This window comes from Microchirus variegatus (genome assembly GCF_963457635.1).
Source record: "Microchirus variegatus genome assembly, chromosome: 5".
NCBI lineage: Eukaryota > Metazoa > Chordata > Actinopteri > Pleuronectiformes > Soleidae > Microchirus > Microchirus variegatus.
Window position 1 is genome coordinate 11861389 of NC_139806.1, and position 27139 is coordinate 11888527.

The window sequence follows — 27139 nt, forward strand, 5'->3', positions numbered from 1 at the left end:
TGATATATACAGATGGACAGATAACTAACATGAATCTGTTTCCGTTTAAAACATGCAGGGTAGTGTCTTCCTCCTCATTGTGCTAACAGGTCAGAAAACGTCTCCGCGAGACACCACGACCAAACTCTCACACCAGCACCAACTCCACGATCCTTCATTCGACGATTCACCTACTCTGCCGTGTCATTCATATTATTTCAACAACTCGAAGCTGTCTACTGGGTTTCATATACCTATGGTGCATGTTATGCGTGATTGCTCCGTTTCATTTGGTTACATATACGAGTCTGCTTACGTTTAAAAATACAAAAATATATTACCTCTGTAGTTATTCAAGGAAAGCATTTGCACATGTAGTAGCAGTATCTGTTACCTTCACTGTGACTCTGTTGTACCCCCCACACAAGTAACAAGGACTTTTCTATACGTGAAATTCAAGTAAACATCATCAGGTCAAATAAAATTTAAAAAAAGAGAGAGATATTCAAGGACCTCATGCATAATGCAGTGTAAGAAACAGAAAAGAAGTGTTGAGTATACAGGGGAAACAGCATCCTTTTAGACAGTTATTTCATAAAGTGGATGGGGAGTTTTCTTAGTTTGGGTCCGGCCCGCTGCTCTGTCTCCTGTACAGAAGCACATGCACCTCAATAGGATCGGTTTCCTGATGGTTTTGTATAGCGTGAACAGAAGTTCAAGTTCAAAAATGACACTTGTGTGACCAGGAAACCATTTTGGTAAAGCTGGAAGAACATTTACTGACCTCCAGCATACAGTATGTGTCTGTGCAGTGAAGAAATCTGCACTATTCTTCCACATGTAAAGGGTGACAATCACAGGAGTGAGTAGGGGGTGAAAAAGAAACTTGGAAGTTGAAAAAAGGAGATTTTTTTGTTTTGTTTTTTAAAAACCTGGCTGTTGCCATCTGGATCCATGTGAGGATGTCTCAAAATGATCTGGAGTAAATGAGATCAAGAAGAAGAAGAAGACGGGAGCAAAAACCCAACATTTCTAAATATTTTACAGATGGCTTAGATTGGAGCTCCACACAGAAACCTGGCGAGAAGCAAAAGGCAGGGTCCAAAGGCGTCTTTTAGCGTTCTTTTGTTAGGAAGTAGACAATACTGTTCCAGTGCAGCATTGCTTGTTTTTTTTTTCTTCCATGTACTGTCAGTACTACGTTCAAACACACTTCTCTGTGTGCGTTTGTCTCTGTTTTTTTTTTTTGTATACAGTACATATTAGGATCAAAACTTGCATAGTGTAACAGCACAGCACCCAAAAGAAACATTAAACATCCTTTCCCCTCCCTTGCATTTCTTTGCCTTAAACAGCTGAATAGCAAAAGGCCAATTCATAACATGCTATTCAGCTGACCGTCGTTAAATAGTTGGACCAGCGTCATCCAACACAAAGTAATACTGATAGACAAAACACAACAAATACTGCAGAGATCAGTGCCATGAGTACACAAGACTCGGAATAGTACTGACTTTTTTTTTTCTTTCTTTTTTTCTTTTTTGACGATAAGACTGCTGAGAAGTGGGGGTTACACATGTAGTACTTTGGCTCAGTAGAAAATAGAATCGAAAAAGGAATATGTGCACCAAATGCAAACAAGTCTCTGAATATATTTCTGTACAAAGGTCAGTTAGGCGGTGGTGTGATTTCTGAGTTGAGGACACATCGTCTGCGGGCTACAAATAAGTAATTTCAGTTGCTTCAAAAGTGTTAAATGCTATGTAAGTACTTCCAACATGTCCTCTGTCAGTCTTGGACATAAAGTGATGGTTTTTAGTCTGCCCCAGCCATCCTCAAAATTAGGTCATGTGAATCAACAGTCAGTTCATATTTAGCTGTGCTCATGGTAACCCACTTTGAGATGTTCCTGTCGTAATGCTAACGGCTGTAGATGTTGAACGATATGGATAAAGGTGTCCATATTGTTAGCATGAAGATGGTCAACGTATAGGTGTAGTACTTATCGAGATCCTATGAAGAAGACAGATAAAAAATTGAGCTGTGCCCTGCCTTGTCGAGTTCATAGTGGAGGGAGAAGACATTAGGACACTTGTAAAAACAGGAGCCTTTAGGCATCATGTCCCTGAAATAGGCCCTTCTGACCACAGTCATTCTGTGGTGCACCGGAACATCATATTTCAGAGTCAAATGCTGGCAGAAATATTAACCAGGTCTTGGTGTGTTTGTGAAAATACTTTCCTAGCTCTTCCATCCTCTTTTGGTTATTATGTGCTATTGTTGCCCCAGTCTTTTTACTTCTCACGTTCCTTAGATGCTCTTTTAGTTCATGGCGTGCTGGCGGATTGTGTGAAAGATCCAGTCCATCTTAGTAGTCCAGCCACCATGGTGAGCATCGTTCATCTGCTTCATGAAGTAGTCGAGGGCCTCTTGCTCGGTCTTGTCCAGGGCCAGGGTCTTCCTGATGTAAGCAATGTCATCGAATGACTGCAGCTCTGGCATGCCGGAGCCCAGCATCATGGAGAAGAGGTTGATGAAGAGGTTGGCATGCTGCCGGATCGCCAGGTACGCTTTGTAACACATTTCCTGGAACCTGAGCAGAGGAAGAAGGAAAGAAATGACGCAAAGGATTGGAAGCAGTTAAGATGAGGGGAGAGAAAACAATCAACAGATCAGCACGGTCAGGCTGAAAACTCTGGAGATCAGATTAATTCAATTAAGCTTAAGCTTTTTAATCGAATCTTTAACCTTAGATTCAATCATTAATTCAAGTATAATTTTTCTGGTGCTACCTTTCAAACTCCCTGGTTTTGGTGCACTCTTGAGTTCCTTTGCTGATGACGATCAAGAAGTCCTGAGTAAGCACAAAGGGCACCCGTTCCCTCTTGTACCCAAATTTCTTCTTTTTGTGGTCAAGGAAATGGCCAAAATCGATGTGGAACAACTTTGAAAATACAAGAAAATACATTAAAAATTTTACTCAAGAATTATCACAGATGTGCATCACAGAACGAATATCAAACATAATATTTACCTGTCCGTCATCTTTGACCATAATGTTGCTATTGTGTCTGTCTCCTATGCCAAGGATAAATGTGGCTACACAGTAGCCTGCACATGAACGTGTGAACAGATCTATGGCCTGGTCATACCTACGGAATCAAACACAATCACAGACAGGATATGGTAACTGTGGCGCAGTGCTCCGACTTAAGGAAGAAATCATTGTGTGAATGAATCACTAAAAACACTTGAGCTGTATAGGTCACAGTTTTTGCCACTCACATCTCTCCCTTGTTCTTATCTTTAAGCCACTGATGCAGTGTGTGGCTGTTGAACTGCAGTGCCCCCTTCAGGCCTCCTTTACACTGGATCTGCATGATGGTGTGAGAGTTCCTCACCACCTCGATCAACCCGACGCAGTCACCGATCGAGAGGCAACCGTACGGCAGCATCCTGTGAGCATGGGGTACATTTAGAGAGGCTGCGGTGACGATCGTTATAATAAATGAGCTAAGGTGGATGACAGGGTTTGCCTGGAGAACATGAAAAGTCCAGCACTAACAATGTGTGCCGGCATCCTTGCTGTCATGGTGAAGTGAGTTGCCTACCTGAGATCAAGGCCTTGGTTCTGCCAGATGTTCTCCATTATCCTAATGATCTGCAGTGTCAGCATGTCCTGCCTGAGATCTGCAGAGGCAAAGAAGAGACAACGAGGTAGAAGACGGTCAGGAGAAAACTAGCTGCTTAGCTCGTCTTTGATCAGCTCCGAAGAATTAATATGGAGCAGAGCTGTCAAAGTCAGGTTTGTCACAGACAGTGAATGCAGCAAAGTGTGATTCAAATAACGCGACGTGTTTTCCTCTGAATTCCGTGTAAAGAGCTTCTATGAGGTTGTGTTTGTGTATCATGATATGCCCTACAGGCTTATTCTGAAATTTGCTGCATGCTCAGCAACTGTCAAGTCTGTGTGTGAGTGTGAGTGTGAGAGACAGAGAGGCAAAGCTGCACAGTAGAAGAGCAGAAGCGACGACTCTTACCATCTCCGTTTTTGAAGATGATTTCATTGTTCTGAAAGAGCAACTCTGACATCATATCTGGGTTTTCCCAATTAAGCCACAGAGGTCGCTTGGCTGATGACATCATCCTGCATTCCTCCAGGCTGAAACAGACAGGCAGATTTTTAAGAGAAAGAAAAATAAAAGAGCTGAGACACTCAGTCCTCGGCTACTGTGCTAATGAGGCATATTGTGGTTCTAACTACTTAGAAAAAATGTATAGTATGCAATCATTGGGTTGTATACAAATAAAATGAAACCAAGTCCTTATATAATGCACATTATGTCATCCACATCGAGTCATAACGACTTGGTTTATTGTGTTCTAAAAGCAATGAGCTAATTATGTCCCTAAATGTTCTTTATCTACACACAAAATGCAATATGAATTACACTTAATTGTATATTGAGCCTTAAAGGCAGAAAGACAAAAGCAACACCTGCAGAGGAACTGAATAATAAATGCCAACGGCTACAGAGGAGAGCGTTAGATAAGAGAGTGCTGATGTACCGCAGGTTTCCCAGCTGATGAGCAGGATTCAGTGGGGAGGTGAAGCTTTGTAGTGCATCCATGTAGTCAGGCCTTCTCATCTGCTCCACCAGAAACTTCATTTGAACCTTAAAAGAGATAAAACAAATGAAAGAATCTGTGTTTTCCATTAATTACCTAGCCTGCAGCAGCACACCGTCACATTTTTACGGCCACAGTTTCAAAATGAACACTCTTATCTCTTATAAAAAAACATTAAAGATCTCTGGTGTTTTTCATCATTACTTCGTTGCAGCGCTGTGCAAGGTGCATCAATTTGCTCAGCCTCGGCCCCACACACTCACCACAGACAGAACCTAATTCTGCGGTAAACATAATATCAGTTATTAATAAGCTGGTGCTGAGCAGCCTGGTAAACACACAGTAAATATGCGGGCAGATTACTGCTGCGCTTCAGCACAATTGTTGTGAGGTAATGCAGCTTCGAAGAAGGCTGCTCAGTAATAGCATTTATCCTCTGGCAGCCATGTAGGAGGTCAACAGCTCTGAGCAATGATAAGTGAAAATAGCCTAAGGGACTTTATAATCCTGTGGTTAGACGAGTTGAGCGGATGGACACAGGTCATTTCATCATATATAGCACATTATACTGTTTACATTGAGGCTGTTTACAAGTTAGCAACCAAACCAATGTATCAAATTAGCTAATGGCTAAAACCTTATAGTCCAGAGTTATTGATTTAATTGCTTAATGCACCCTTTAAATATCAGGTTTTTACCCCACTACAGACAAAAAAAGAATCCACAGTTCGATCCCTTCTTATTTCCCTCATATTTCTCAAGAAAGGTCAGGTTTATGTCAGTTTTTATCAGTATTTACCTTCATCAGTGGCACTTCAGAAATCAACAAAGCACAGCAAAGTTCAGCTTACAGAATACGTATTGAAATCCAATTTGTATGCTTCTTTTTATAATGTAATATAACTGTATTCATCTTTACTTATTGCTTTAAAGATCACACCATGCTTTAGGAAAGTATCATCCCGACTTAGTTAAAATACATTTAGCTGCAGGGACCTAAAGGCAACTGTCCAAACTCTTATGGCTCTCCTTTATTGTTGCATCTGTGAGGCCAGATTGACCAGATGTTGTCACAATTAAACTCAACGATTCAGTGGATCACATTTAACAGCTTCCGGCTGTTGGCTTACCTTCTGTGCCTCATCTTTTTTCTCCTGTTTGAGGAGTTCGGTGAGATTGATAAGTTTCTCCATGGCCTCCACCTGCCTGCCCAGGTGCTTCAGATACATGCCACAGGCCCGGCAGTACGATTCCAGCAGCAGGCCAAACCGCTGGCTCACCGTCTTGTTGTGCATCTCTGACCTGTGGACGTAAATGCAAGGACAAAAGAATTATGCACAAGACTCCGAAGACAACACAATCTGGCACAAGGCAGTTAAGTTACATCCAAACAGCTAAGGAGATGTTTTGAAATTAACTCACTTTAAATGCCAGAAGAAGAAATGTCCTATCCTTTGATTGGTTAATGCCTTTTTCAGCAAGAAGCGTGCAAGTGGGTTATCAAGGTACTGCTCGTACTTTAGAACCTACACAGACACAGAAACACATTCCCACAAAAGTTAAAACAACAGAAAAACCAGCAGAATATATGAAACTGAAACACTTTTTAATTATAGATGCCAACCTGAACTAGTTGAATGAGATACTGAGAAAGTTTGTCATCTGTCAGATATTTCTCAAGGCACTTCACGGCAAACTGTCTGATCATGGGATCGGGGAAGTTGCAATCGAGCAACTCCATGGCTTGTTCTGGCTTGATAGCAGGCCAGTCCTTCAGAAGGCAATACATCTGAAATAAAAAAAATAAATCAATAACCACTTTGATACTAAACGCCTGATTTGTGACACTTCATGTTGAGCACATCTTCGACTAAGTGTATTCTGACACATGATCGTCGTTCAAAATGACAGAAACCTGAACCTACCTGTGCAACCTCATCTCTGGAGTTCCATTTCACAGCCAACAGGATCTTTGGAAGGATCTCTGGCATGTTGACACAGTCTTGTCTAAAAACAGTTGAGAGGAAAAAGAAAAAAAGATGGTTTAATCTAAGTCAACCCCACGTGTTTGTTCCTTTTGATCAAGTCGGGATTCGTGTGACATAATGTGTGAAATACTTTTTTTGAACCATTATGTTTGAAGTATTTATAAAACAACAGGTTGCTGTTTGCACTGCACACACAAACATTCGCAAAAACTAATATGGAGTGAGCTCTATGTCCTAAAGCGATGTTTTGCATTTTTGTGTGCCACATAAAATAGCACTGCAGTGGCAGCACCTACTGTATTCAGTGTTTTAATGCAGAGGTTTCTCTGGGAATATGAAAATCATGTAAGACGAGCCGTCATTCCAGATAAACAGCTAATTCTGAACAAACTAGCTACGCATTCTAATAGCGTTCTCGTGCAAATTTAGTACTGAAGCGTCAACATAACACAGTACATATTTGACAACATGCACTCGCCACTGTTACACGTAAAACAAGACTTGAACTTGTTCACCCTTTCACTTTTACATCCTCACAAAAGTAACAGAGTACATTACCGTTCAAAAGTTTGGGGTCACTTAGAAATATGCTTATTTTTGAAGGAAAAGCCCTTTTTTTCAATGAATATAACATTAAATGAATCATAAATACACTCTATACATTGTTAATGTGGTAAACGACTATTCTAGCTGCAAACGTCTGGTTTTTAATGGAATATGTACATAGGTGTATAGAGGCCCATTTCCAGCAACCATCTCTCCAGTGTTCTAATGGTACATTGTGTTTGCTAATCGCGTTAGAAGGCTATTGGATGATTAGAAAACCCTTGGAAACCCTTGTGCAATGATGTTAGCACAGGAGGACAAAATTATTATTTTGAATAAAAATCATTATTTCTAATCTTGTCTTCTATTAATTTTGTAACTCTGATGAATAAAAGTGTGACTTTTAATGGAAAATAATTTAGTGTAGTTTAGGTACTGTGTTATTTATGTATAACAGAGGTTGGGAAAACCTCACCCATATAATACAAGTGTAAAATGTAATGATCTGGCTAGGTTAGTGAAAATCCAATCCAAATAAGACAACTCGTACATTTATAGACCCTCAAAAACATCACATTACCTGCGCCCCCACAGAAAGTCTTTCTCCTGCTCAGTGATTTCAGACAGCGGGTCTTTGTTGCATACCAGTCGTAGCTGCTCATTGTCGCTGTCAGTCAGGGGGTTGTCACGTGCCAGTCTGTTACTCTGTGACACCATATAACACAGGGTTTAATAAAATGCATCAATCAATGTCAGCGTCACACGGACTAGTGTCGCATAAACCTTAATGTGTGACTAAAACGGTGACATTATGTCAGTCTGTGACACCATGGGTGACCTATGATGAGGCAGCTGCTTTAAAAAGAAATCAGATTTCACAATGATTGAGATAAGAAAAAAAGAAGCTTGTTATCTTACCAAACCAGTGGGGCAGTAATTGAAACCTAACTCTCTGGATATATTCCAGTTTGCGTGATCCTCAATGATGGTCATGTCGGGGAACTTGACAGGGCAACTGAAATGGTCAAACTCCAGTTCAAGACAAGGGGTTTCCTGCATGTTTAGAGGAAAGGTCAAAGAAAGATGACTGGGTCAGTCGGGTATTAATTAAGAAGAATAAGAGTCTTGGTGGCCTAAATCTTATAAACCCCTATAAACCTTGTTATGAGCTCAATCATAGTCAGAGATCTGCAGACATAGGCAGAACACTGCACATATTTATATCAGCATTCTGTAATATACCTTATTTATGATAAAAAAAAAAATACATATATATTATAATTTCCATCACAGTTCTTTTTACAGAATATTATTTTTATCAAGACATTTCCATGGCAGAGCAGAGGAGAGCAAACAGACTTTTGAAATCAATAATTTAGAGCAATATTTGTTCCGTGCACTCACTACTGCAGTGAGTCAAAATAACATCCAGAGCATTAATATTTGCTGTTCACCTTGTTGGGGTTGGAACCTGTGACGCCGATAGGGTTTAACAGGTCCTCCAAACCGTGTGGGACAGGCCAAAGATTGAGAGCCATCTTTCCTGCTACTAATGTGTGGGTATAGTCAAACAAGTTGATGTTGCCCCAGGCCAGAGGACAGTGCTCCTACAGGAAAATACCGGTGGAATGATGCAAATGAAGATTAAACACGTTAACAGCTCAGGGCTATTAGACAGAAAGGCAAGGAATTTGCTCATTCCCATGCAGAAATTAACCGACCTTGTTAGCAGCTTTGCCTCACTAAAAAAACAACTAAGCATTGTGGTGAAATTCAAATCACCACATACCACCTAACAGGTTTACATTTTCACAAAAGTATGTGATATTAAATTATTCACAATGTGTTATTATCCTCTAATTCGTAGTTATTAGTAACATTGTTTTAGTAGGTTCTAGCAGGAATCACAAAAAAGGAAGCATATTGTTACTATTTACTGTTGCCTCACACATGGGTCTACTTCACAGTTGACATTTAGACAGTTCACAGAAGGAACATGCTCAGTGTAAATAATCAACCTAATGAAGATCAAGTACTATTTATCTTCCTCGGTTCCCAGGAGCATGCTCGCTCACTGTCACACTATCCTGACTTACAAATACGGTCGGCCCCATTCACACCTGGTATTAACATCCATCCTCAGTGATCCAATTACATGTAGATTGTGCCAAGTGCAACTATTCACACCTGAAATGCAAATGCATCCTGGAATGTGTCCCATGAGATCTGTCTTTGCCTCAGTGATCGGGTAGCGCTTCACCACATGCATTTACACCTGGTATTAACATGCGTCTCTGGTGTCCACGGCAAGATTCGATTGATATCCGATCACAGTCATCCCCCATGTATGTCACCTCCCCCTCTGTGCACTGCCATATCTACGACAACATTATCCGCACATGAAGTTGCACTATTGCCTGGACTCCTCTTTTCTTTTCGAGGCAGGGGAAGAAGTTGTCTTTGACAAGAGGGAAACCGACAAAAGCAGAAGAGACTGTGCACTTTTGTCACCGCTGTCTCATTAGCTGCACTCAGAACCAACAAGTACATCCAACTTAGTTGTTGTGGGTGAAGTGGAGACACATCGCATTTATACTTCTGTTCCATCTGGTCACAATTCGTCTCCCACCACCGCCCCAAGTGATTTGGCAGATCGGATAATAATCTCTTCCTTGGGCGTATTTGCACCTGTACTAACGTGGTCAGGTGCTATCCAATTGCTGCTTTGAGATAATGTGTGTTATGAATTGGTGCTACATAAATAAAGCTGACTTGAATAGAATGATCAGTGTTAATATTGTGCTGGTGGCTACAAATAAATCAACATGAGTGCTAATTAGTGTAAAAGATACTGCGGCTGAGAGGATGTCAGCTGAGGAGGCTGTCTCTAATGCCTCCTGAGAACTGATTAAATTCTTGCGTTTCAGGAATGTGATCATATGAGTCCTCAAACCACCTACCGCTGTGGGTTTTAGGATCGGATTTGAGGACATATTGAGGATGGCGTGGATGTGTTCAGACCTGTACTTGACATAATCCGACCGTGATTGCTCCACTCAGGACAGATGTTAATACCAGTCTGAATGGGATCAAATTCAACAGAGCTATTTGTTAATGTACAACTTGAAAAAAAGCATTCACTGCTGACCTCTTTAGCTCCCTTCCTCCCCTTCACAGAGCAGATGGAGAGGCAGAGTCTTGCAGCACTAGGGATGTCTGGAATGTACATGTCGTAGGTAAGCCACTCATTCCACCTGGAATAAAAGGGAAACAACAATCAACATAATCAATAACATTACTGCAGCACAGCTGGGTGAAAATGCTGACTAAACGTCTCTGTATGTGTACTACCTAGGGTTTGAACAGGGCACCCGCTGAGTGTTGACATTGTCACATAACTGCTCTCCACCATGGTATATCCCGGTCCTGACATAGATCTGGGGCAGAACAACAGATTTAAGTCCTTGCTTAATAATGACATCTTTCACTGCATATCCAAATATGTGACATACTGGTTATGTTAGATTAATTTAAGTCAACAAAAAAAAATTAAAAGAAAGCAAAATGAGGTGGTTACAGCACCACATTAATATGCTGTATTTGTACCTTGTCAATGTCCCTGATGTTGACATTGACATATGTGGCGCACAATATCCTGATCCTTAGTGTTCCGTTTATAGTCCACAGAGACTTGGTGGCTGTTTCCCCATTCATGTAAGGTGTTGCTGTAGATATTCGTCGCGCATATGACGGCATGGTGAAATTGTCCATGGGCAACTGAGAGTACAAGCTGTCTTTTGACATTAGCATCAGGTTAGGCATCCGTCCCAACATGATACAGCTGCGCACATACTGTCGAGGGCAGACAAAGAGACATTTTGAAGTCATGACTTTTTTGAAATCCATTTACATTACTAGGTGTAATTGTTTGATTTTAGCACAAGAACTCAGCAATAACCAAAACGTTCAACAATTTGTAGATGTACCGGGATATGTATGGACTACTGTTCAGTCAACACATTTTACAGGCAGCAAATTCTATCATGAATTTCATTTTTATCATGAATGCCAAAAGATGTGAAGTAGATATATTCTATACTCTTTAGTAGAGTTATAGCATCCAAAGCAGCTCAGCTAGGGTTAAATTAGATTACCTTGTACTGACTCAGAGGGTATTTCTCCAGTAAGTACTCATCACAGCCACAGACTTTGAGGATGTATTTTCCCTGGTACTCCTGCACACACATCTTCAACTGCTCCTGAGAGAGCAGCATGCTGCGCGTCTTCTTACGAATGGCTTCTGCTATTACCTGCTCTGGCACATAGTCATGGTTGATTTTTAAGGTGTACTTCTGTTTGTCATTGCTGGGCGACACAATAACCCAAATCACGACGATGATTTGACCTGAAGGAAAGAAAAGAAAATATCACTATTTCAAAAATTATAATTTTTATAAATTATAATAATATGAATATTTATTTCTCAATGCAATATTCGTATTACAGTGAGCATTTTACTCCAAGGCAATGGAGTATAATATCTTACCTTTATCCAATTTGTTGTAGATGTGTCGGGGAAGTTCTACTGAGGATTCTACATTGGGAGGGTACACGTACAACGCTCTACTGTGCGGTCCGTTGCTGTCTCTGAGGTCCACAGCTTCTTTGCAAACATTTAAAATGTTCCTCCTGAAGTCCTGAACTTCTGAATCTTTCACCACATCAAACTCGCATATGGGCATTCCAATAGCAAAACCTACAAGACAGATAAAATAAATACAAAAACTGAATTGTGAGTAATTTCACCAAAAAAAAAAATATTCTAATGTATTTTTCATGGCATGTAAAATTGCCACATTAAGCATTTCATAAATCTGTCATATGCTGTGGCCAGAATATTCAACTGGAATTAAGTTAATCCTCCTTACTCACAGCCAATGGCCGTTAGAGTGAATTAATATGTAGCACAGTAGGTTGTTTTGTAAGAGCATAAGGAGTCAAGAGCCATACCTATCTCACGGTTGAGAATTTTCTCTTCTCTGTTGCCCACTGGCTCAATAACTTTGAGAAAGGCTTGGAAGAGTCTAAGATCGCACAACCTCCGGGTCTCATCATAAAATTCCTCCCGCTCTGCCTCCTGGGTGACGCTGACAAAGATGTAGGAGCTCTCCTCTTGCAGCAGATGGTATAGAGGGTACTTCCTGGCCTCTTTGAAAAGCTCATGCTTGACTGTGATCAGCGTGGCCTCCCGGAGGCACTCCAATGTAAGAATCATGCCATTTGGCAATAGGCAGTCCACTAGGATGCTGGGGGGCATCAAGTGCATCCCCCATAGTTCTCCCGAAGAAGGCCTGGGAGGCATGGTTGTGCCAGCAAATCTGTTCCTTTCAGAGGCTGGTAATTATCAGATGAGCGATGTCAACTAACTGTGAGACAGAAGGAAACAGAATTAAATACCAGTCACAGACGTGAGTACTGAAATACAAAACAGTGACAGTAAATATCTCACATTAGTCATTGTAAAAATTAAAATGAAAATGAAAATGTTAAAAACACACTCCTGCAGGTATCCCAATTTAACATAGAATGCCAAGCTATTGTGAAATATAAAGGGTATGTATTAAACATAACTATACTTGTGGTGCCATAAGTTATTGTATGGTTAAGTACTTTGTTTGGTTGTTTTATTATGTATGTCCATCGGCCAGTTGCAGCCTGCTTTCATTCAGATGTACACTTTATTGGTGCACAGTATAACATTGAATGTCAATAACGGTCTATCTATTTATTGTAAAGGCATCACAAAAACTGCAGATTGTATTGCTTTAATGTTTTAGAGCGTATTTTCAATCATATATGCAGATGATTGCGCCAAATCTATGACAGCCTTAACGGCGTATCGTGCTTTAAGATGAGACATCACTTTGTTTACTGAAATGTAATAACATGAGCGCCTGGACTAACGCAAAAACACAACTTCTCATTGTTTTACATGAAGACAAATATGTATATTTTGCTTTTAACGAGTCAGTGTTACGCTAACTCGTGCCAGGTGGTGTGAAACAAAATAAATTCAAAAATCATGTAAACAAACCTGCTAGCTATCAAGTAACACCCACGCTTGGCTAACATTACTAAGGTTTAGCGTTTGGCCCAGGCTTGACAGTCACCTCGACTAGCCTCAGTGAATTGCTGCTGTCTATACTTGGTGAGTTAGTGTTAGGTGGTGTTTTTGTTTTACTGTTTTAAGCTAGCTAACTAGCTTGCAATGCTAACCAGATTCACTAAGCGGATCAATGTCATTTTGCAATATAAAAACCTTCACTCACACACAGGCTAATGCTAGTCTGGCATTACTAAAGTGATTGGGGTGCGACCACATAGTTTGTCCTCTGGATATTTTTTTATGTTTTGATGAACAAGAAAAAAAATTATACAATATAACACACGAGTGAGGGGAAAAAAACAAAGCTACCTGTGTCAGATAACTAACGCCACCCGGTTAGCCGCGAAGCCACTCAGCCAGCACAAACATTAGCATCGGCTAGCTGTCTTAAAATCCCATTCGTGCCCGCTCTTGAAGTCTCAGCCAGCGGTGCTAGCTCTCTAACCTTAGTCCATCCAAGCAATGACACCGAGGCTCGGGACAGTCCCGCTTCTGTGAGAAAGAAGGACGCCACTAGCTCCCAAAGATGTTGTCAATACGCTGTAGTGGAATAAGTATATAATAGTTCATCATGTCCCTCATTGTGCTGTCCCCAATACACACTCCTCTCACTTTGGTAGCAGCACGCTAGTTCCACACAGCTAGGCTGCTCAAGGATTGCTAGCACCATCACCATCATCATCATCATCATCACTCATGGACCGCCCTCACTCCCTCTCACAGCAAACACACTGCTGGGCAGAGAGAGAGCTCAGCCTGTACTGTCATGAGATGAGACACAGGAATTCACTGGAAACCGCTTCACATTTCAAGAAATTCCACCAAAAAAGCAAGGAAGAAAAAAAAAGGGGGAAAAACTGCAGCAGAGTTGTTGTTTTGTTCCTGCACAGTTATATGTAGAGATGAAGCATTAGCATCATGGACACTCCACTGAAAAAAGCACAGCAGCAGCAGTGGTAATAGTAGTAGTAGTAATAACATACTATACTATACTTATATAGTATCATGGACTGAAAAAGTACAGTAGTAGTATTAGTAATAATATTAAAAAAAATAATAATAATATAATAATAACAACATACTGTGATAAAGGCACAAATGAAGGTCATGTCACAATACAAGAACACAAACAATTAAAAAACAGATTGTGGTACTTATATTGCATATTTTGCTTTATTGTTTTATTGTACACATGATAATGTGTTTCCCTTATGTCAAACAACATAACAGTTTTCAGTGGGTTACATAACTCGGAATAATGACGTTAAAATAAAGTAAAACAGAGCTAAAAGATAGTGATAACAAATATGACCACAGGACCTCAGACAAGGATCTGTGCTTTACATCAAGATAATCTACACTTGCAGTGAGACGAGTGACCTCAAATGCAAACATCAATGAATGTAGCCACAACAAATTCAGTGAGTGAAAACAATAAGTTGCTTCTTTTTTTTTAATGTGATGACCTGGACACGGAAGCATTAGTTGTGCACTCGTGTGCAGAAACAATATTGGTATTGTGTTTGTCTGTGAGCAAACTTTCTGGCGATGTAGGTTATGGCACAAGGAAGATATTATTCCCTTTGGGGCTGCTCCAGACTCGGATGTTAATTTTAAGATTCTTTTTTTTTTTTTAATAAAAATCCATTGTTAACCTTGTGAGAAAGGAGAGTGTATTGATTCTGTGGGAAACGGAGTAACCATGGCGGCAGAGGTTTGCTGTCTCTATTTATTACAGTAATATTTTGATACATATTTAGTGTGTGCTCAAAAACAGTCATAACAGTGACTGTACTTGGTCATATTATTATTTAAAAAATAAGAACAAGAATTCCATGAATAGACATGGTTTGAGAGACAGCACAGTGTTTCCTTGTCGGTTCAAATATGTTTTGGTATTCTTCTCATATCAGTGTCAGCAAGCACACGCTTATAATGCTCTGTCTTCAAGATTACAGGTGGAATAAACTCTTTCTTGTAAACATGTAACCTCTTAAAGCTTTAACACCATGCAAAATCCAAGCACAGTTTTCCCTGTGTAAGAGCCAGTTAAATGTCTGACTGTTTCCGCCTCGGAACAGTCCCTCCACTTTCAGAAACATCCACATCCTCGGTGAATGTCAACTGTTCCTAAAATCTCAGCTGAAGAGGAAAGTTTGCAAGAGATCAGAGCAAGATTGTTCAGTCCCTGTTCATGTCATGGGTTCACCACCAAACCACCACAGGTGTGAACACACTTCACCTCTTGATCTTCCCGATCTCCTCACACAGTCTGGAGAGGTACTGAGTGAGCTTCACCATCATAATGATGAGAGCTCCTCCTGTGATCATACAGGAGGGCCAGAGCAGCGAGTGGAAGACAACGGTGTGGTCATAGAGCCGGGTCAGGAGGACGGTCTCCTGCTGCTCCATCGGGTCATAGTAACATGGGACCTCCTGGTTGACCTTTAGGCGCTCAGAGATGTTCATAATCATGGTGTGCAAAGCCACGGCATCCTTCTGGCACCTGGGCACATAAAAACACTGCAAGCACAGGATTGAGAGACCGAGGTCATGTCAAGGTCAAAAGGTTTTGTTTATCTCACAACACTGAATACATCACCCTTCATGAAATCCTATCTGCTAACATTTTCTGCACTGGGAGCAGGATGCATCTATAACCAGGCCAACATCTGACAGCCTGTGCCAACATTTGAAACGGTTCAGTAAATCGTTGTATTTTCCCTCTGGCACATACTCACTTCAGAGCTGGCATCCTGGGTCTCCTCATTGTGGGATAAACGGCTGACACGGCCTGTGTTATTGACGCTCACGTAGACCTGCAGACAGGGGTATTTGGAGACTCTCCAGCAGTCTGACCCACAGTTGTAGGAACAGTTCATGTCTGCTGTGACCGTGGAGTTGCGAACAACACACACACCCTCCTCTGTCCACACACTGTGTTGACATTTAAATGAAAATCCAATTTAATGCAAAAAAAAGAATAAAACAGCATTTTGGCGATCTCATGGTCTGAAATCAACTCTCTTTGAGGTGCAATTTTGTTTCCATAAAAAAAAATCTGGCTACACAAAGCATTTAGTTTTGCAATTTTCAGCCTGAGAGAGCACTGAAGCAGTTTGTCAACAAGCTTACCTGATGAATAAAACATGTTTGTTACAGGAAAATCAAAGTTAACTCCATCATAATATGCAAAAAGGAAGGGCTGTAGGCCTACCTGTCTGCATAGGAGCGTAATGTAGTGATCCCCAACACAAAGTACATCATGACAGATGAGAGGATCATCCCAAGACCGAGGAGAATAGCTCGATCTTCACCAGGCTTTAGAGCTGTCACTGTCTTCTTCTTGTCCAATAAATCCACCTCACGAAATTTCTGGTAGATTGACCTGCTGATGGAAAACCACGAGGGCCTGTTATTTATTTTGCCAATGAGATGAAAATCAAAGGGCATGCAATTCCCTTTTTAACATCTGAATTTTGAGTGAATCTCTTGGCCTGAAATGATACTGGACTTGTTACCTCCTTTCATTTCCTCTTCCCGACACTGCCGCGTTTCTGGCCCCAGCCACAAAGAACATCTTTCTTGATGATCTGCGTCCTGCAGTGCTCGCCGAAGCCGAACGGAAAGATTGTTGAAAGGACCTGTTGAGAATCCCAGCCAATTTTATATTTAGCTGTATTGCAGCATAGCGTTTGTCACACTGAAATGAATGTCCGTAGCACCGTAATCACAACAGATGTACACAAAATCACTGTGTAAACACAGCAACAAATCATACTCTACCTTTGGTGCATGTTTCCTGTCAGTCACACGTTACACAAGCTTTTTTTGTAAATATTTCCAGTTTGCGCAAAAAGAACTAAGTTTGAGTCTAACAACCGTACAAACAGCAGTTCCTGGATATCAGACTATGATGATGGTCTGGCACAGGAAGCACCACAGATATACTGTAATAGTCTCCACCAGGTAAACATGCTATTTTAAACACAAAGAAACGCAGCAAAAGGGCAAACAAGATGACAGATGTTAATGCTGATGAGGTGCTCCATGTGCTAAAAACCTACCTGCTCTATCCTGAACTCTTCAGCTGTCAACACAAAGTCATTGGGTCCTCTCTCCACACAAGAGCAACACCTTCCATGTGCCTCTTCTTTCTCTCTGCAGGTCCTGCCATTTGCAGAAAACACAATATTCAGTACTGGACATGGAGATTTCAGTGCCATGAACAACATTAGTCTTGATTCAGATGAGCTATTAGGTCAATGCACACCCACTCATGAAATTGCCAGGTATTTATTCATTAGCGCAATGGGAAAAAAAAATGTGTTTACATGGCTGTGTTATTAATGTTGTGTGGTTATTTACGCTAACTAAAGCAATGATGTCACTGCCTTGACAAAATCAATAGAGTGCTGGATCATGAGTCAGAAGCAGATAAGAAATACTATTAAATCACATGCTGACGCTGTGCACCAGGCTGCATGGATGTACTGTAGCTCACAATAGACTGTGCATGTTACATCTCATCATTAAACCATGAAGGAAAAAAAAATCTTTCAACCTGTAGAACGAGCCGATAAAGAGGTCATATTGTTGGGTCTGTTCACAGCATAACTCAAAAAAATAAAGACGCCATAAGTACGAATGTGGCCAAAAGCGGTTACTGCACTCAAATTCAAAATACAGAGGTCTTTTAGGTTTTTTGTTTTCTCCGCCATTGTAGCTGAGACGTAACTGGCAACCCGTGGTTGCTCGGCAGCTGAGACTCTACTGACTGCAATGATTGGTAGACGGCGGTAGGTGGCGCCACATGCCAAAGCATGATTTCAAAACATAAACATGATTTGCAGTCCGCAAAATATTTTTTTTAATGCAAATATTTTGTCTGTACTGTTGTTGTTGGTGAGTTCAGTTTGTTATATGAACATTATTCCTGAGTCTCTGTGACATATTTATGGCCAGTTGCTTTAGATTTATTACATAATGCACCTTTAAGGACAGATTTTGTTGAAAATTCCTATGTTTGTCGGTTATTATGGCCCAAGGAAAAATAATTATACGATTATTAGATTTTGATGGTGAGCCAAATAGAGATAATACAGATTACCAGTGAATGTATTAACACGAATGGGGCTGGGTATGCTTTCCCATACAGAACAGAACATTGACTTGTCTGAACATTGAGATACTGTTTGTTTTCTTTCCTCCAGAAGCAGAATAAGAGTAGTACACAATGAAATTGATTTCAACTGATTGGATATTTTGCAGCCAGTCCTCTGACATTTTCATTTATGCGGGGATAACAAACTCAGAAGATTGCTGGAAGAACACACTTAGAAAACAAGCCAACAAGTTCCTTTTAGATGAGTAATTTCCTTATTGTATTACATTCCCAGCTGCTTAGAGGAAATGTTGCTGAGAGTCAACCCCAGTATGACACAACAAATCTGAAGCAATGACATCTGCATTCATGGTTTTCTCAAAACATTCCATGCGGCGCTGCATGCATAAGCACAACAAAGAGAGACACTTACACGAGTTTTACGCCTCGGCTGACAACTTTCCAACTTTTCTCCTTCGTAAAAGCACGTTGACCGTTGCCCCTCAAGTGCCTCAAGTTCCACACATAACTGTATTGATTTCAGCTAAACGTGGAGACGCACACACTTACAGAAAGTCTGCCTCACCTCTTGTGTCTAGTTTACAGTCAGGCAAAAGATTGCAAAGACTTTTAAGAGTTGTAAATTTGTCGGTAGCCGTGCGTCATTGTTCATGGAGGTCGAGCTCATAGTGGCAGGTGACTTCCTGTGTCCTTAATGATATATGGGGCAGGTGGTCTCACTCAGGCTTTGAGCCTGATCGTGCAGGACTTTCCAAGCTGTAAATGACAAACAAATGTATTTAATCAAAATGTGATCATTGAGTTGACAAGTTCATTCGTCTCCTGAAAATGGTGATGATTGAAGTGCAAAGCAAAAAATAAAATGACTTCAACTGTCACGGTGAAAGTGGCTCTGAATGACAGTGACCGACATGAAAGGTATTTTCTGAATTCATTCCTGTCCTTCAATCCTTCAATTCTCATTTATTTAAAAACCTACAGAGCCTGTACTGTCAGTGTGAAAGTGTTTATCGCAGCGGGAACACGTTGTTCAGATTTCCTTATTATTCATGCGATGAAATGTCTGGCCTGTGCCAGCAGCAGATAGGATCGGCTGACCTCACTGTATGTTCTTTACGGGTGTGTCCTTGGTTCAGTTTTCTTTCAGCTGCCTCGCTCCCATCTCGTGACATTGAAAGCGTGACTAAATGAGAGATAAAAACCTATATGGCATATGGTGAGCCACATAACTGAAGAGCTTGAGTAGACCAAAAAAAGACCACAGACACAACTACAAAGAGATGACATTAAATGCAAAGTGACCATTAAAAAGGAACAGGAAACTACATGCAAAAAAATATTTCTATTCAAAATTATTATTTGTGCGCAAACTCTTTTATCTTTTGCATTCCACGTCCAAAAAAAGTCAGCAGTGCACACAGTGAGTCCCCTTTTAGTGAGTCACCTGCCAAGTGTGAAGCCTGTCGAGTGAACCGTTGCACGGTGACGCGAGGAACAGGCGCTCCCTGAATTAATTGAGAGATGTACTTGATAACTATGTGTTTCTGTGTGATGTGTCATGTTTTGAAAGCCTCAGGGAAACAATAAAAGGTGTATCTCTCTCATGTTCCTGCCATAAAAAGACTATGACACTACAAAGGAAGCAAAATGACAAAAACAATGTACACAAAACAGTTGTGGTTTTCTGAAGTTTTAAGTGTATTTACTCAGGGTTGTCTTTCTTGTCTGTGCTGCCTCATGATCATTCAACCAAAGTCTTTAATTGCAGCTTTCATTGATCTAATATTGCATGTTGTGTCAAATAAAGGCATGTAGAACATAATATGGGAGACCTGGGATGTGAGGACTCTGGTGTGCCAGCCTGTAAATCTTTACTTTAGTGGGTGTTTACGCTCACCTTGCATGATTAACAGCACTGTGGAATTCAAAGCCTGCGCCGCTATCACCACGCTTTTTGATGATGAATGTCTCAGGATGTATTTTTTGTCTTGTCCTTCCAGTGATAATTCCTTTCTTGTCAGGTGCTGCAGTGTTTGTGTGCCTTAAAAAAAAAAGGGGGGAAAAAAGTTTCACACTCCATTGCACAGCATTGCAAAGAAGCACAATATAAGCAGGTAAAAGGTACGAGGGAACAGTCTACTAAACTGCGTGTCTGCATATTTGTGCATCAATTTATAATCATATTATGCCTATTTTACACTTGTCACCATCTTGCTGACTGAAAAACAGCATGTACCCATTAAAGTCATTCAGTTATGATGCATCAGAGCGTGTCAAGATGAAAAACTGCACCTATGAATTGTCTGAAAATCCATGCTGCATCCAAATGAGAAAAACTCAAAACATAATTTATTAATAAACTTGTGGATGACACCTTTAAAGGTTTGATCCTTTTAGATTCCTATCGACTACATGCTCTGTGTTGACCCTCTATGTTGTGCTGGATTATCCACATGCTCACACGTGTGTGTGTGTGATCACAGGCTCTTTGTTTCTCCCTGATGGCTGAAATAATCTCACATCAAAGTTGGAGTTAATTCTACTGCTAATTATTTGAGGTCCTACCTCTTGCTGCATGCGCTGTTATGATAATCCGGACTTTGGGCTACAACTGTCAGCAGTGTCTCTCCGCCACGCTCTGGGCTCTGAGGGACATCAGCTGACGACCTCTTATTTAAACACTTACCCCAAGTGAGCAGGATGCCTGCCATACCTGCGTCAGTAATATGAGTTCCCTGCACAATGCTGCAGTGCTTAAAATGGTTCGGCACAATGAATCTGAACTGTACCCTCAAATATGTGGCTCTGCTGTGGGGGACATTGCTATGTTTGTAGCAGACGCTGCTGCACTTCCACTGAGAAATGCAGGAGCGGACATTTCAAACACCTCCATCTTTGCATGTATGTATACAATATCATACAAACATGCACAGAATGTTTAAACAGCCTCATAGTCTCTCCAAACTGCCAAAAAAAACTTCTTGCAACATATGGCCACTAGGTGTCTCTGCCACTTCAAAAACTAGAGGAAGAATAAAGGGATTCCACTTGGCCACGATAGTCAGAATGTTGTAACAAATGTTTTAAGTTATATATCTTAAGGGCTTATGTACTAAAATACATCATTGTTCAGCGTTGGGTCAGCAAACAGTCACAAGCTGTTTACCATTTTCTGAATTATTTAGGTTTCATGCTATAAAGAAAAAGTTAATAGAGTCCTGGATAATCTCATTTACAGATTATCCAGTGAAAATACATGTAAGCACTTTCAGATGTTTTCAGGGATCCTCTTAAGCTGAATATAAATACTGTATAATGTAATCCACTAACCACTGCACATATACGCCTTAGAATTCTCAGACTGAGGGGGGCGAGCCTTGCACAAGTCGTTAAGCACTTTCCAATTTCTTTACCATCAAAATGAAGCATATGTGACCTGTGACTGCTAAACAGGTCACAGGTGTTTGTTTTCCCTCGCACTCTAATGAGCTTTCATACCTGCAGCATCAGATCAGCTTATTGTCTGTCTTACCAAAGACCCACTTAGCGATGAACAGCATTAAAAGAGTATAAGAGGCAATTTCTCGGAGGACACGTAAAGCGCCTTCCTTCCTTCCTTTGAGCTCAGATGCTTCCCTATTAAATTACACACTGGCCTTAAGCCATTAAAAATAATGACACAACCTATGCAAACAGAGGGATAGCAGGAAAATGTACAAACAAATATAGCATGACTCAAGGGCAGATGGATAGGCATTTGTATATTTGAGGTTGAGCCTATACATAGTAAACGGGAAGTGCACACTGTACCTCAAGTACCACATTGGGACGTGAAACAACAATTTTAGCTGTCTTTTGTCTCTCAGAGGCTAAAAATAGCTCATGCTGAGCAGTGAAGCCAAGCTCCTTGGTCCTTTTTACTCCCTTTTCTGTCAAGCTCACATAATGCATAATGTTACTGTGTGTGCAGTGACTTTCACGTGAGTGGTGATCTTGGTTTGAGCCCATGTGAAATGTCACATAGCAGGTCATTATTAATAACATTGTGTATGTGAATGAGTGCATTTATCTCATAGGATTTTGATGAAAAGATGAAACCCTTGCACTACCTTTCTTTATCCTGTGATAAATGTTCTGTCCTCTTGACACACAAGCACATACAGTACACATGATGAAAAAAGGCAAAGGCTGCTGTTGCTAAGGCAGTTGTCAAAGCTCGCTGCCTCTTGCTCGGCTCCTGATAAATATGCTAAATGTGATAAATGTTGCAATTTAGACATTCTCACAGCCGTTAATACTTATTAATGTACTGTACAAACATCCGAGCATTGTTCTGCATGCACACAATTGATGAGTAGTCTTCGAGTCACGGTGAGGAAGTGAATGAGTTCACAGTATTTGCCCCCAGAGTGAGTCATACAGTGTGTTGCGTAAAAGCCTGGCACTGGAGAAGAGAGGACGAATTTGCTTTGCATTTTCTTACTGGCAGCCAAAACACAGTCTTCAGGAGGGAAAAAAAACAAAACAATGGGTAGAATGTGGAAAATCACACCTCTAAATCAACTAAACAGCAGTGAAATTGAAATCTCGTTTCCCCCCTCAGACATGTTTATAAACCTTGAATCTATAAACCTTGAATAAACGCTGTGACTAACAAGTAAAATCCAACCAGTTTTGCTCCGCAAGAAGACATTACATAAGAATTCAACATCCCCATCACCCGTCCATATGTGGCACAAGATATATTAGAGTGGGACGTCTCTGTTGGTGAGCACTGAGATAAATGTGTGGGAGGATCCAATCACTCAGAGACTGGGAGGAAACTGTGTGGACTACAACAACCTGCGTTATCTGCTGCAACCAAATCCATCACTAGTGTCCACAATACATGCTACACTTTAAGAGTTCATGTACAATTAGTGAACCTCTGCTTTATTGTTGCTGTTGATTGCTGGACTATCTGCCCCACAAGACAACCAACAAGAGGAAAGGAATTGGGCTCATCAACAGTAAGTCACTGGTGCATCCTGGGACAGGTCAAGGTTCCAATCCCCCCTTAGGGTGCAGATAAGTGCTGCCCACTGCTCCTGCACCCAATTTGCGTTTGTTGGGTTAAATGCAGAGGCTAATTCCGCTATCACGAAGCATCCAAAAATGACTAATTCTAATCTGATGCTCATTTTTATATTATATTTGTCTTAAAGGTCCAGTGTGTGACGCAATCGGTGGCATCTACTTGTGTCACTGCAAAAATGTAACAACTGTGCCCTTTCCATGTGGCCTCTGCATACCAAAACACATGTTCAGGGCTGGTTTGTTGGTTCAGGCCGATGTGGAAACATGGCACTTGTCTAGAGTATGTATAATAGGCAGGGCCGGCCCAAGGCATAAGCAAACTATGCCGCTGCTTAGGGCCCTGTGACCACTAGAGGGCCCCCAAGAGCAATTAACTAAAAAAAAGTTTGGATTACTGTAGTTTATTTAAAATTTTTATCCCCATTTTTACCAAAGGTTTTTCACAGTTTTTACATAGTTGTCAGATGTGATTCTTTAACTTTATATTTCATTTATAAACCATTTTTACTACCTTGTTCCGGGTGCCTCTGTTGATTTACATTATTATTTAAGTATTTTGATTGATATTTATTTGTTTATTTAATGCTGTGTTTTTTTTACATATGAAAGTCAAATCTTTGTATTACAGGAGTGTATTTTGAACCCCCCCTCCATGCAACAAAAAGTTCTCAGATTTAGTTTTACAAGCGTATTCGTATTTGTGACAGAGTAAAATAAGTAGAATACCTTTAGTATAGTAGGTGTGTGAATGATCAATGATCAATAATCATTATTATTGGCAGTAACAGAGGGCCCCAAAATTAAATTTTGCTTAAGGCCCCATGGAGGCTTGGGCCGGCCCTGATAATAGGCTCATTCTGAGGCCACAAATAGCAAATTATATTTAATTCAGAGCGATTATGCACATATATTAACATATAAGTAGATTGTTTTTTTCTGATAAACCATCATAATTGTTGCACACTATCGTTTTATTCTGGACTTTTATTTTTATTCTATAATTATACTCAGGAAAAAAATATATTATTGTTATTATGAAGCTGAGGCAGTGTGTTAAATACATCAAGTAAATGAATGCACTTGTTGATATCATGTATGGAGCTAATAAATAAATAAATAACAAATAAATAAAAGTCACGGTGTAAACCACAGATTGCACTGATGATGTAAGCTTGTTGTTGACTTTCCCAGTCTGAATGACTGAGCACAGTAGAGGGGGTGGGGTGTCATTAATCCATAGCTAGTGATGATGACCAGACAAGCGAAAAGGAGGTGTAGTGGGGGATGGGCGAGGACACTCGTGTTATGACTGGTGCTTGGCTGTGGGACAAACTTCCAGAGGCCTCGCTATTTTTTCCCCCTCTTTTTCTGTCTCTTTCGTCGGTCTTCAGCGAGGAACAAAATGTCTCCATCTTGACGTGAACCTGTCAAAGAGACCAACAGCTGACATTAAATCAACACTGGAGGATTGACTTCAACTTCAGCAAACCACAGACGTGTCAGTGCGCGCGTTTGCAAAATAGGTTAGTTGTGTGATGATGGGCATGTTCTACCTGAGCCACTGAATACCTAATAATGTTCGCCGTTATTCCCTCACAGATTAGCCGCCGGTCGGTGTGGGACACCGTGAATGCACCATCGTCATCACGGGGTTAATCATTAGCTTCAGCGAGTGGCGCTTTGAAATAACAGTAGTTACAGGCAGCTCATTTTTGCATGCCCGGTCTCGCCACTGTGTCGAATATCTGAGGCTGTAGCTGGCTTCTTACCGCCTGGCGCTAGCTTCAATTTAATAGCCTGACGATAGATAATGCATATAAATGTGTGCGAAAGCGTACTGTGTTGCAACTGATTAAACGATAACATGGTCTGACTTGAATACACGAGCTGTGGAAGATCTCAACATTTGAGAAGTTTTGTCCAAGTAGGTACGAGATTATAGCAACACTGTCATTAGCGTAGCGTGCTAGTGTTAGCTAGCTCGCTAGTTTTCAGTAGGTTTGCGGGTGATCATGACGGTCTGTTGATTTCGTCAGAAATATATATATTTTTTTAAAAGCCAAGTTATCGCGCGTAGCATCAAGTAGTGTCCATAAGAAATACAAATCGTGGAATAGCACAGCGTTGACTACAGTGCGTCGAGCGCTAACTGTTGGATGACCTGCGTTAAACGAGACCGTGGACCGCCTTGCCTCAGTGGCATGTGTGGTGACGGGTACGGCCGCCGCAAAGGCAAAACTAATGTAAACTCGCACATTAGCCAGGGGGCTAACGTTTCATGGCTAATAATAATAATGATAACACAGGCTTGTGCCAATAACTACTTACTTAAAAAGGGCCAAGTATTGTATATTCACATATCAAAACTCGTTGCGTAAATTGCGACAAAGCCTACTACTGTTTGCCCCCGTGCTTCCACTCAGTGACCATGACATGTGGGATATTTACAGTAAACATTGCAATAATTGTCAATTGAAAGTGGGTGTACTTGATAAAAAAATAAAAATATATATATATATATGGTGTATGGATGGGATAATATGCAATATAATATAATAGTGGTGAAAATCGTGAAAAACAATTAAAATAAAACCTTTGATATTTCACGGTACTGACTCGCTAACATACAGTCCTAGTGATTAATTTTTTGTGCCACAAGTTGGAGCCCATTCACGTCATGATTGCATTTAAGAATCGGATATTTAACCTAGAGTTTCTCTTAAAATATGTAAAAAATAAATAAATAATATGGTTTCGCAAAAACATTAATTAACATTTTTGTAAAATATTTTTCTTTGCGTACGTATGTTTTGACATATTATTAACATTAGTTCATCTGCATCCTTAGTATCAGTAAATGTCCGTATTTGAAATTTGAGAGCCGCTTCTATAAGCATATGAATATGAACTGAATAACAGTATAGGCTCCACCTATTTCCGTTAACAATAAAGATAACATTTTTTTGTAATTATCCTAATTTATCACAAATCATTTGGCAAGGATAATTAACCTGTGGCGTTCATAATCCCATATCTACTTATTCTGGCTTTCACCAGTGACTGACTGCATTTTGAGTCATTCATAAGTCTACGAATGACTCATGTCCCACTGTCTCAATTAACACATTGGACACTCACCACCACCTGATGGGGGAAGGTGTAGTAGCTTACTATCTTTCTAAGTTGCAGACAGATTAGCATGGGGAAATACCTTGCATTGGATTTAGGTTGGCCCTGCAGTAACACAGGCTGAAGTGGAGCCACGTTTACCTAGGAGTATTAAAAAAAGCCATTGGTACCAGTTTGACATTCTGTATTAGAAGTTTTTTTAATATAATATAGTAGCATCTGTGACATATACTGACGACAAAGTTGGCTGTTTAATTCACGCTTTACACAACAAAGCACATGTCGATGTCATTGCTTCAGGGATGGCTTCACCATGCACAAATATCCTCAAGACTGTTTTTGGCTTTTTTACATTGCTGACCCAGTTTCTGTTCTGGTTTTGTGACTCGCCCCTTTGTGCATAACACTTTGTTCGGGCTGCCTTTTCACCCTGACACACTGCTGCTGGAATGTTTTCTCTAATTTTGTTGCACCTCTAACAGCGGAATACTGTCTTCTGTG

At 40.6% G+C, this 27139-nt stretch overlaps 2 protein-coding genes across 3 annotated transcripts; both read right to left on the bottom strand.

The window, feature by feature from the left end:
- Positions 1–13894, bottom strand: LOC310928029 (phosphatidylinositol 4,5-bisphosphate 3-kinase catalytic subunit alpha isoform). The gene is made up of 21 exons (XM_083890490.1): positions 13618–13894; positions 12153–12568; positions 11689–11898; positions 11297–11547; positions 10749–10994; positions 10494–10579; positions 10291–10396; positions 8597–8749; positions 8061–8195; positions 7723–7847; positions 6534–6615; positions 6233–6397; positions 6031–6134; positions 5739–5910; positions 4549–4655; positions 4020–4141; positions 3591–3669; positions 3265–3435; positions 3014–3131; positions 2772–2923; positions 1–2572 (listed from the first exon to the last, which is right to left on the bottom strand). Exons 2-21 carry the CDS (start codon positions 12502–12504, stop codon positions 2302–2304), a joined length of 3207 nt encoding a protein of 1068 aa, XP_083746616.1. The 5' UTR covers positions 12505–12568; positions 13618–13894; the 3' UTR covers positions 1–2301.
- Positions 13895–14550: 656 nt separating this feature from the next.
- LOC310927817 (calcium-activated potassium channel subunit beta-2-like) lies at positions 14551–20442 on the bottom strand. 2 transcript variants are annotated; one of them, XM_083890219.1, is made up of 5 exons: positions 17095–17138; positions 16830–16952; positions 16526–16696; positions 16050–16245; positions 14551–15831 (listed from the first exon to the last, which is right to left on the bottom strand). In XM_083890219.1, exons 1-5 carry the CDS (start codon positions 17103–17105, stop codon positions 15547–15549), a joined length of 786 nt encoding a protein of 261 aa, XP_083746345.1. In that variant the 5' UTR covers positions 17106–17138; the 3' UTR covers positions 14551–15546. The 2 variants fall into 2 exon arrangements, 1 of the variants encoding a protein (XP_083746345.1); XR_014592837.1 differs by lacking the exons at positions 14551–15831; positions 16050–16245; positions 16526–16696; positions 17095–17138 and adding exons at positions 17376–17478; positions 18846–19189; positions 20331–20442 and having other exon boundaries at positions 16917–16952.
- Positions 20443–27139: the final 6697 nt, after the last annotated feature.

Coding starts and splice junctions, on each gene's coding strand:
- LOC310928029 (XM_083890490.1), bottom strand. CDS start 12,504: ATGCCTCCCAGGCCTTCTTCGGGAGAACTATGGGGGATGCACTTGATG. Junction 5,911..6,030: donor TTCTTCTTCTGGCATTTAAA/GTGAGTTAATTT, acceptor TTACGTCCACAG/GTCAGAGATGCACAACAAGA. Junction 3,132..3,264: donor GATAAGAACAAGGGAGAGAT/GTGAGTGGCAAA, acceptor TTGATTCCGTAG/GTATGACCAGGCCATAGATC.
- LOC310927817 (XM_083890219.1), bottom strand. Junction 16,246..16,525: donor TTACGCTCCTATGCAGACAG/GTAGGCCTACAG, acceptor ATGTCAACACAG/TGTGTGGACAGAGGAGGGTG. Junction 15,832..16,049: donor CCCAGGATGCCAGCTCTGAA/GTGAGTATGTGC, acceptor CTGTGCTTGCAG/TGTTTTTATGTGCCCAGGTG.